Raw genomic sequence first — 11,791 nt, 5'->3', positions numbered from 1 at the left:
TAAGCATTCTGCAATTTATTGTATCACACAACCTTGCATCATAAGGACCCATCACGCATTATAGCTATTTACACAAGTTCTCCTCCCCACCCCCTTTGCAGGAATGTGAGTGGGAATCGAACCTGATACCTGCTCGGCAACAAAATGTGAGAACCACTGCGGGTAGGCAATTCGCGCGGCAGGTAGGCCATCCTGTACTCACTGATGGCTGAGCTCAGCGGTTTTGAGTAGGGAAGGCAATGCTGGTGGAGGGGATATGCTCGACAGTCCATCGAAAACAAGGCTCAGCTGGCCGGCTTCCACTGCTCGCAGGCGGATCCGTTGCCGTGCCACCACTCGATGATGTCCTCGTACGTCTTGCGTTCGTCTGGACGAGCTCTGGACAGAGCCTCGCAGAGGACGCAATGATCGTCGAACGCGTGACTTCGGACCTCGTGCGTCTTCTTCCAGGCGAAGTAAGACTGGTACTGCGCGGCATTGGCGGCCACCGCCTTCAGGTACACGGCGAGACGCTCGGGAGACGCGAATCGAAGCGCGTCGATGCAAGATCCGGGAGGCGCCAGGCTCGCAGAGTAACTTCCCATCACCACCGGAACCATGTCGTGTTGGAGCGCGTTGTACAGCTTCTCCGTGACGTAGTCGCGGCACACGGCGTTTTCCAGGGCCAGGTAGAAGTAGTACCTCTTGCCGATACGAGCAAAGCAGTCCTCGTTACGCGGGCATGCGAGGTTTCCGCAAGAGCCGAACGCATCTACCGCCATGTGCTTGCGGAGCTCTTCGACGAATGTCTCGCGGCGGCTTGAGGTCCGGCAGTTGCTGGCGACCCAGACGGCCAGTCTGGACTGGTTTAATGGCGGCGTATTTGCGGCTGGTGGCACCGTCCTGGGGCGGGCGACAGGACGCACGTAGAAGTACGGATGCGGCACGTCCGAGTCGCGGCGGTAGGTGTATGTCCAGTTGAAGACGCCCCTGAGGCTCGCCATTTTCTCGGGACGGCTGTTGGGGGGCGCCTCCTTATTCCAGTACACCCAACGCTGATGCTCTGCGCGGTATCTGTAGAAAAGGAGCGGTTGAGGAGGATGTTGAGCTTACAGTCGTGACACCTCTGTAGGTGTGAAAAAAAAAAAAACTATGTCACTCAAGTTTTTGAGGAAACAAGAGAATATCTCGGCGCACACTTTTGAGGAAAACCAGATAAACAGTATTTTGAATCAGCACTTCCTTTAGTCAAAATAACCATTTCGTACACTGCTTAACTGGCTGTCGCAGAAGGTGAGTCGTCGCCCAGCCTCGCATGGTGATAGCGCAAGGAAAATATAAACGTACGTAGTCAGAGAAGACGTTTATAACAACACCATTACACACAATAGTACCCCGCGAATAATGGAGGAAAGGCGGGGGTGCGGAGTGCGAAATGCGTGCTGCCGGCCGCTTGCTACTACCGAAACGGCTGGAGCTCTGTACCATAAATCCCCGTTCACACTGCGAGCTTTCTGTCACGCGAGCAGGCGCAACCCGCATCGTCGAAAAAGTGGCCGCGTTCACACTGGAGCTGCCATCGCGGGCGACGAACGGTTCGCTGCCGCCCGCCAACTCTCACGGGATGCGCCGTGCACGCACGAAAACTCGCCGAGACAGGTGCGTTCCGTATTCATCGTTAGTGCAACACTACGTGCAACAGAAAAAAACGAAACATACTGCACAGAAAAAAATGTATGCATTTTACAGTACGCGGGCAAAGGCACCGTGACGAGGTTCAGTGAAAAAAAAAAAGTCGTGAATCCCACCAGTACTTTGTTTTTATCTGCCCTTCTTTAGCACCTCAAGCACTCGCACTGCAGATAGAACGATGGAACGCTGACCAACAACACCGTGTCGATAGCGATCCCGAGAATATAGCGCGTATGTGACACTATACCCCATACCGGCCTCGACTGCATTATGTTGTGTTCAAATTGGGCCGCGCTGAATTCACACGATACCTACATACAATTTGGCAGACCAACAAGACTTGCAGTGGGCTGGAATGATTACGAAAATGTTACGTACTCACAGTGGACGCCCGATTCGGCTCGTGCCAACACTGCAAAACATACACTCACGCTTAATCCATAGCTATTTTAGTGCACCTAACATCGATATACATAGTAAATTTGCATTGTGGACTGGTAATTCCATGCCAAGAATCCACTATACCATCATAGTTTTTCCCCTGCTGACCTTCCAAATATGCCCTCCATGGTTAATGTCCAAAATACGGGCCTGTCTATATCTATTCAAGGGGGGGGGGGGGGGCAACTGCATTCTGTTAAGTATCATCCGCGAAAAGCGACAGAAAAGCACTGGTACCATCTGGAAACTGGCCACAGAGGACTCCGGAGATTGGACCTTAACATGAAGTTTAGACTGCCACCAAAAATTCAGCGCCGCTGTGCCGGTATTCTGGACAGATTTAGACTGGTTGTGGCGGCGTTTACAGATGGGTTCGTGCACCTGATACGACGCGCCTATCGAGTCTCCAGGCTGTGAGCTGTGCCATGTGCCAGAGGCTACAGGACACGTACTGCGTGACGGCCCTCTCAATACGTGGAAGAGCGACAGAAGTTGAGTAACCATCTTGCGCGCTTCGAAAGCCGATCCTTGTCGGAGGACGTTATTTCAGGGCCTTGGCAAGGCGTTAACTCTAGCTTTCAGGCCATCTAGGCCTTATTGACTAAGTAAAATGTACGGCTCTTTAAGCTTTGATAGAGCGCAATAGCTTTGAGCGCAATAGCTTTGAGCGCAATAATGCGATATGGGCGGCTTCCGCCCATATCCCTTCTTCTCTCGTATCCTTCGTCCTGGTCAGCTTGAGAGAATCGATCGATGCTATTTTTCATTCCAGTGACGAAAATCGGTCTCGGACTGATGGGCCTGACGAAGGCTTTCTTTCTTTTGTTCTATTGCACGACGTTGATTGTCGGCGATCTTGTTGGCGACCGCGAGTCTCCCACCTGTGTGAACGCACCTTTAGCGTTTAATAATATCGCGCCTCGGAGTCGCACTCTACTATACCTGGGAAGGTCGTTTCCGTCGGCGTCCCTGTCGTGTATCACGACGGCGTCCGCCCATCTTATCAGACTCCTGTCCCTGGCCAGGAAGCAAGGGACGCTGCAGTTGTAGAACACGAACCCGCTATTGGCATCGGACAGCAGCTCGTGATAGTCGCCGTGCGCCTTCGTCCAGAACAAGATAGTGACCGGCTTGCTTTGCTGCAGCGTCTGGTTGGCTTTCGGGAACCACGCGTGGCGTCTGACGGCTAACTTTTGGTCACCGCCGTTGAAAACAAAGAAGACGATGAGCGAAACGCAGATGAGGCAGACGCCGGCGAAGCGTAAGCGTACCGACGTGCCAGGAACCATGGAGGCCTGCAAGTAAACAATTAAAGAGCGGATAATTGTCGTTAACGTAGGGGAGGGGGGTGTGTTGCGTACGTGGGGTGCCTTGCGCGTTGCTCTCGTGGTTCTCGTTTGCTCGGGAGAGCGCGAGAGACACGCGTTTATAGTTCAACCCACGACCTACTGGAACTCCAGACCTGCACAGATATCCGGTTTCTATGGGAGCCGCTCTCGTTCAACCATTGGCCGTTGATGTCGCTTTTATAACCTGTTCGTCTGCTAGAGTTGACTGTTGCGGCGTTGTAATTAGTACGGCGGCTCTTGTGTTGTTATGAATCGCTTGCCTAGTTTGCGGTTTCTGCGAATGCAGCGACAGGGATGTCACAAGGCTTTGATGGATCACTTGGCGCCAGAAGTTGACTGGCCGAACCTGGAAGATGTCGGCGCATGCAGTCTGTTCCTCTATAAAATGGCATTAAATATCTGCTCCTATTGTCTTTTTCAGGCAGTAACAAACCGCACGAATCTTGTACGCCAAGTCGCATTGTTTACAGAGTTCGTAAGGTAAACAACAGTTTTATTGTACACGTTGTAAAGTTCGCTTCTTCGCTCTTTAGAAACTGGAAACCGCCGTAACTTTCGACGACAGAACAATTACCACTCATTCTAACTCTAAACGTTCTCCGTAAATGCGTCGTGAGTTCAAAAAAGATAATTACGCGTACAGCTTCACTGCGTACGTATCTTTTGCACCGCCGTACTACGCAGTAAAGGTAGCTTTGCAGTTTGAAAAAGAGTTCCGCAGCACCGTCTGCAGTGCTCAAACAACGGTAGCTCAAGCTCAAGCAACGCATCGCATGCGTTGCTTGTGCTTTTTTTTTTTCTCCATGGCGCAGCATTTTTCTTCACGTTTGATTGTTCACGCAGTCGGTCAACGTGTACTGGCTGCAGCTGTCAGGCATAAAAATGGTACTGTTCTAAAGAGGTCGGAATAACGAAAACCGAGGAAATTCGTGCGCTTATGCAAATACCGCTCCGCCACGTGCGCACTAATGCCCGTTGCAGGGCTCACGCTAAGGACTGATAAGCAAGCTGTTGTAAAAGGTGACCGGTTATCTGTCATCGCGGCACATGGGAGTGCCAACAGTTGTCGGTACAATGGTAATTACTGCTAACGATTGTTCGAAATAGCAGTTTGCAGTGCTCGCGTTCGTTGATAACGTTGCCGAAATAGCGGCTGGGGTGGCTCGTAAGGGGAAACAAACATAGATGTTTGTGGAAGATATTTTTCTCAAGAACTTGGGCGCTGGCCCAAGCGGCTTCACAGCCTTCCCTACGTGACGTTGTCAGTGCTGCGAACTTTCCGCCTTACGAGAGGTTTAACCCTCTAGTTCAAGTACAATACAGCCACTATAGCTAAGGCCCCTGGATAAACTAAAAGTAACGACATTCCTCCTCTCGTGGCCTCTCCTTCTCTCACCGCTAGGCCTTGCTGTTCGCTCTTTTTTGATCCCGGCGATCACAATATCCACGGTCAATGTGATCAAGAGTAACTGTCATGGCGCCGGCGCAAATAAAAACAAAACACCACCAACAACAACAAAGGCACGGGCACTCGCCCACTTGTTTCCGCGGAAACGGCATGAGCGCAACCACGTGACTTCGCTCCACCAACAGGGAGGCGCGGATGAGACCAGGACCTACTCAACTGCTCTCGCTCGCCAGTTCGGGCGGAAAGAGAAAAGCATGTCGCTACCTTTAGCTTTCTTCAGGGGTCTTAATTATAGCCATACTGGTGCACTATGGCCCCAACGTATATAGCGAACCATCACGGTACCGACCTATTGCACGGCGTTAAGGAAATTACTTCCGAACCGAGCGTGCAGCCAGACGTTGAGGCGGTGCTCTGCCTTGCGTCGACAGAACACGTAGCATTGTCAAAGCAGCTCTGATTTACAGCGCTTCTTTTCACTCTGCGGAGTCGGTCTACATCCGTGGGAACACATCAGGTAGTGGCGTTCTCAAAAAAAAATAAAATAAGGACGGGTGGCGAAGCGTCCTAACTTAGCTTGCATCGTTTTACAACCCTACGAAGATTAACGGCCGCCTGCGGATCGCCAGGGTGAGCAAAAGTAGCGGTTTGACGACCGAAAGGCAGATCACTAAAAAAGGTCGCAAAGTATCATTCGACCGGGACTAGAGGAGAGAGCGGGCACCATTGCGTTTACAAGGGGGGCAGCTATCGGCGACGCGGATATTCTGTCGCCTTGAACCTTGCCGACCGGCTGACTGGCGCACGCTTGAGTTCGCGTGTCGCCACTACACCTCCGGTTTCAGTGACGCGAGAAGCCACGCTGCATTTGGCCAGTCTTAACCAACGCCATTGAAAGATGCTGTAAGTATGTGCGATGCTTTCTAGTCTTTCAGGTTCACACCGTAAACACCGTTAACAGCCTATCTAGACGCGAATAACAAGGTCGGGACGCAAAACAACTATAGACTGCAGTCGGCGCTTAAGGCGTCTGCACAGGTTAGTTGTCCTGAGTAAGGGTGGCAATGTCTTCGTCGCCCCTGCTGCAGCGATGACTGGCGAGGTCGGTGAGTTTAACACCGGTCGGAACACAAACGAAAACTTACCAGCGTCAATCCCAGCCAAAGCTTAAAGCTCGTCGTGTTAATTTCTGACTGTCCTGAAATGATGGCTCCTCCTACTTGCCGATCCTGGTTAGTTGGCGAGCATGTCTAGCTGTCTCCCGCGATGTGTCCGGTCAGAAGAGCTCCCTCGAATGAGCCACGCTGGCGATGGCTGGTTGGTTGATCCTAGGTGACACGGTGCAACCCACTACGGCGTGTACAACTACGAATCGGGCTGGAGTAGAATCAAAGCGGGAAAATTTTCTCTTATTAAAAAATACAATGAAACAATATTAATAGCAGGTTATTTTATAGTCGCAGTAAACGAGCTTATTCTCAGATTTTTAAAATGAATTTCAAGAAATGCAATAAAGGAGCGATGCTATGAATGTCGTTACGACCAGAAACAAGCAGGAAAATTAGCGCGGCGGGGGGGGGGGGGGGGGGGGGGAGGGGGGCTCGTTTTATCAAGTTCCAAAATTAAAGAGGTCATCACATACGTTTCCGTAGCAGAAACTTAATGCCGACGCGCCTAGGGACGATATAACGGCGATGGTCCTTAATCGTATGGCAAGATACCCACTACCGTAAATAGACAATGCGCTCGCTTTGCAGTTGCCAAGGTGACCAAGCGCATTGCTTCATTGTGAATCAATGGCTCGAGATGCCAAATCCTGAGCAGATTAAAATATATATATATATATATATATATATATATATATATATATATATATATATATATATATATATATATATATATATATATATATATATATATATATATATATATATATATATATATATATATATTTCGTATGCTATTAGAAATATTGGTAAAATTGAAAGCGTTGCATAAGTACATACACTCGGTGCATTTATTTGCTCACTTGTATGGAAATATGCATTTCTGACATCAACTAGAGATGCCCAAATAGTTGAACGAGCGCCTTTTATCGCACCGAACACCTACCCACCCATCCAAGCATTTATCACCTGTTACATGGCATTGTACCTGCATGCAATCACTTCGCAAGTGCCGGTCATGAGCGGCAACTTGAGATGATGATGATGATGAAGACCACACAACGAGCGATAGCACGAAATGATAAGCGTAATGTTGAGCGAGAAGAATACAGCGATGTGGATTGGAGAGCAAAGGGGAGTCGGTGATATCCGATATAGTCGACATTAAAAGTAAGAAATGACGCTGTACAGGGCACATAACGCGTAGGTCAGATAAACGGTGGTCTCTTAGTTACAGAACGGGGTGCCATGAGAAGGACAGCGCAATCGAGGAATACAAAGAATTATCTGGTGCGAAGAAATAACTTGCAGGCATAGGATGGTGTAAGCCGGCACCATAATCGGAAATCAATCGGAGAGGCATTCCTCATAAATAGGTGACGGCGACGATAATAATAATAATAATAATAATAGTATTATTATTATTAAAGGGAGTGCAGCACATAATCGCGTTTAAGCAACGGAGCTTGGCGGCCGACATCGAGGTTTGGATCCGACCGCAAGTGAACGGGCGGGGCGCCCTTGGGGTTCTCTGCTCTTTTTCGCGCGAAACAGGTGTCATAAGCACTAACACTATTGCTACGGTCCTTGTTGGTTTCACAACAGCGGTTTTGTAAGCATACGAAAATAAACTGATCATTCATTCATTCATTCATTCATTCATTCATTCATTCATTCATTCATTCATTCATTCATTCATTCATTCATTCATTCATTCATATTGTTACGGAAGGATGAGAGAAAAGAGACGAAGAAGAAAATCGGAGACGCTGGCTGCTGCGTGTTGGTGGTCAGCCACCTTAGCTATTTTGACTCATCCTGCATATATGTTGTAAATATAATTTTTATATACTCGCAACATGCCAGTAACATATTGGTGAGAGGTCCGGGGTACCACGGCTGGAAACGGAGCTCCGCAGTGGACGTCGCATCACGATCCACACCATTAATGACGGTGAGCACGCGGGATCAACGTCGTTGCCGCCTCCAACGTCACCGACGCCAGCTACGTCGCTGTCACCTTCGGTTGTCGTTGTGCAACTCAAGGATCCTGGAACTTTCTGCGGGACCGATGGCGCCGACGTTGAAGAGTGGGCGGCCATGTACGAAGGCGTGAGTGGTATCAACAGATGGGACCCTGCGTTTATGCTAGCTAACCTGTTGTTCTACCTAAGAGGCACGGCAAAGGTGTGGTACGGAAACCACGAAGAGGAGCTAACCAGCGGGGGCCAATGCAAAGAGAAATTGACAGGGTTGTTTAACAAACCAGCCGGCCGTAAAATTGCCGCAAAGCAGGAACTGGCCTCCCGTGCCCAATCTTCCACGGAGTCCTATGTCTCGTACATCCAGGACCTGCTGGCACTTTGTCGTAAAGCCGATCGCTACATGAGAGAAGCTGAGAAGGTCGGGCACATCCTTAAGGGCATTGCTGACGACGCGTTTAATCTGCTCGTGTGCAAGAGCTGCAGTGCAGTTGACGCAATCATTAAAGAGTGCCGACGATTCGAGCAGGCCAAAAGCCGACGCGTCTTGCAACCATTCGCCAGACTTCCCAATACTGCCGTAACGTCGACGTGTGAAGATCAATCCGCACAGCAGCATGCATGCGCCGCCATCAGAGGAAGTGGTGCGAATCGTTAGACGTGAACTGGATGCGATGATGCCCGCGGCCTTCGGTTCGCGTAGCCCTAATTCTACCACATTTTCAGTTTCCCTCGTACAAGCCATCGTTCGCCAGGAACTTGGAAACATTGGCTTACAGTCTGTGCGCGCTGTCGCCAATACCAGAGCTAACGAACGCCTTTCCACTATTTTCGCTCCACCCCGACGCTTCTATCCACGTTATCGTAACCCGACTGAGTGAACTGCGGACGACCAGCCGATATGGTTCACCTGTCGCCGCACTGGTCATGTCGCCCGATATACTGTCGCAACTCGTGGCCCTCAACACCTCGCACGCCGACCAACCTGAGCCGTTTTGACTGAAATGGCCGCAATGTTTCTCCCACCGCCGAGTCTAACAGAGCCGCCACCTCTGCTCGGAACACGTGGTACAGCCGCTCACCATCGCCGCGCGGACACAAGTCTCGCTCACCGCAAACACGTCGCCCATCTTCCCGTTCGCCGCAGCCACGTCGCCTTTCGTCCCCTGTGGCTTTAGGCCGCAGGGGACGAAACTGCCCCAACTGCCGATGCTCCGTGTACCCCCTACTGCGCTTGTGCTCGCTTCAAGATGTGCGTCCGTCACCGGAGGCAGTTACTTACGTCACTTTGAACGCCCAGCCACAGGTTCCTGACGGTGAATATGTGCTTCACCCCATCGTCGACGTGCTTTTGAACCGGAACGTTGCTGTTCCGCATACGTTGGTCACGGTTACTAATAACGACGTCGTTCCACCGCTCCTTCATTTCAGCCTGTGCCCTCAAGTGCTTCCGGCCGGCATGTTCTTGGCCAGCGTTTCCAGTGGTTGCGAATTTGGATCTGAATGCCGAGAGTGGCTTATTAGCGCCAATTGCAGCTGACAGCTCTTTTTACTTAACGGATGACTTCCCGAAAATGATTGCAGCTGACCTCACCTCTGCACAGGCCACAGAAATACGACTCCTCCTTGAATCGTGCAGCGACATATTTGATTTCAGCGACAGGCCATTAGGCCAAAGATCTGTTGTTCACCACCGTATAAACACTGGAGATACGAATCCTATTCGTTGGCGTCCCTATCGTGTATCGCATGCTGAACGTGGAGTCATCCAATAGAAGTGGACAAAATGCTCCGCAAAGGGGTCATCGAGCCATCAGCCAGCCCTTGGGCTTCGCCTGCCGTCCTTCTGGAAAAGAAAGATGGTACCTGGCGTTTTTGCGTCGATTATCGCCACTTAAACAAGCTCACGCGAAAACAAGTCTACTCACTACCACGCATCCATCACGCCTTGGACTGCTTGCACGGAGCTATATACTTCTCGTCCATCGATTTTCGATCCGGCTACTGGCAGATTTCAGTTCATGATATGGACCGCGCGAAGACGGCCTTCATCACGACGGGTGGCTTATATCAGTTCAAAGTCATGTCCTTTGGCTTACGGAATGCTCCTGCGACATTTGAACGTATGACGGACTCTCTTCTGCGAGGCCACAAATGGACCACCTGTGTTTGTTACCTTGACGACGTTATTGTTTTTTCTCCTACGTTCGGCAGCCACATTACCCGACTCGCTGCAATTCTTGCAGTCTTCCGAAAAGCCGGCCTTCAACTGAACTCCACGAAGTGTCAATTCGGGCACCGTCAGATCGCCATGTTGGGACACCTCGTTGACGCATCCAGTGTCCGACCAGATCTGTAAAAAGTTCGCGCCATACGCAGTTTCCCTGTGCCACGTTCTCCCTCTGACGTGCGCTGCTTCGTCGGCCTGTGTTCTTACTTTCGCCGTTTCGTCAAGAACTTCGCCTACGTTGCTGGGCCTTTGACAGATCTTCTGAAGAAGAACACGCCATTCTCATGGGGCCCGGAGCAGGCTCACGCGTTCGCCGCTCTCATCGGGTTTCTGACCACCCCTCCCATACTTGCCCACTTTGTTCCGTCTGCACCGACCGAAGTCCTCACTGACGCAAGCGGCAATGGCATCGGCGCTGTTCTCGCCCAACAGCAGAATAGTACCGAGCGCGTGATAGCTTAAGCCAGCCGCCTACTGTCACCTGCCGAGAGAAATTACTCCATCCCCGAGCGGGAGGGCTTGGCTTTAGTTTGGGCTGTCGCCAAGTTCCGGTCATATTTGTACGGCCGCACGTTTTCGGTCGTTGCAGACCAGCACGCCCTCTGCTGGCTGTCTTCCCTCCGGGACACCACAGGATGGCTTGGTCGCTGGGCTTTGCGACTGCAGGAATTTTCATTTGTTGTTAACTGTAAGTCTGGACGTCTGCACAAGGACGCTGACTGCCTCTCCCGTCACCCCGTGGATCCTCCCGATCCTGTTGCGCGCGATCCGGTGACCTGCGTGATGGCTTTCACTGACATGACGGACATGCGCGCTGGACAACAACGCGACGCATCCTTACAGTCCGTCATCGCCAGAGCGCATTCTGGCAGCACCGAAGGCACGTGCCGAATGTTCGTGCTGCATGACGGCATTCTCTACCGCCGCAATATCAACTCTGACGGCCTTGAGTTGCTGCTTGTCCTTCCTCGTCGTCTGGGACCCATCGTTCTCGAACAACTTCACCATGCACCGACGGCGGGACACCTTCGAGTTTTGCGTACATACGACCGCGTATGACGTCGGTTCTTCTGGCCGGGTCTCTACCGCTTTGTGCGTCGTTATGTCGCAACTTGCGAGTTGTGTCAGCGCCGGAACAAGCCTCGCCTGGCACCTGTCGGACGTCTCCATCCCACTGAAGTTCCCTCTGAACCGTCCTTTCGGGTAGGCGTTGACCTGCTTGGTCATTCTCCGACAACGATTAGAGGGAACAAGTGGATCACCATCGCTACTGATTACGCGACACGCTACGCGATAACGAAGGCGTTGCCGACTAGTTGCGCAGCTGACGTCGCCTATTTTCTCCTTCACGACATCATTCTCCAGCACGGTGCACCTCGACAGTTACTTACAGACTGCAGCCGCTCGTTCTTGTCTGAAGTTGTGGACGACCTCCTCCGCTCCTGTGCCACTGAGCACAAGCTGTCCACCACCTACCACCCACAAACGAACGGTCTTACGGAGCGTCTCAACCGAACAATCACAGAGATGCTGTCGATGTACGT

The 11,791-nt window shown here is 51.2% G+C and overlaps 1 protein-coding gene across 1 annotated transcript; it reads right to left on the bottom strand.

The window, feature by feature from the left end:
* LOC142560293 (alpha-(1,3)-fucosyltransferase C-like) lies at nucleotides 1-3,545 on the bottom strand. Its single transcript, XM_075672277.1, has 3 exons — nucleotides 3,474-3,545; nucleotides 3,055-3,407; nucleotides 1-1,053 (listed from the first exon to the last, which is right to left on the bottom strand). The coding sequence occupies exons 2-3, from the start codon at nucleotides 3,399-3,401 to the stop codon at nucleotides 285-287; spliced, it is 1,116 nt and encodes a 371-aa protein (XP_075528392.1). The 5' UTR covers nucleotides 3,402-3,407; nucleotides 3,474-3,545; the 3' UTR covers nucleotides 1-284.
* Between the last annotated feature and the right edge of the window lie 8,246 nt (nucleotides 3,546-11,791).

This window comes from Dermacentor variabilis, chromosome 10 (genome assembly GCF_050947875.1).
Source record: "Dermacentor variabilis isolate Ectoservices chromosome 10, ASM5094787v1, whole genome shotgun sequence".
NCBI lineage: Eukaryota > Metazoa > Arthropoda > Arachnida > Ixodida > Ixodidae > Dermacentor > Dermacentor variabilis.
Note: the sequence above shows the minus strand (reverse complement) of the source record. Positions and strands in the feature narration are given on the sequence as shown.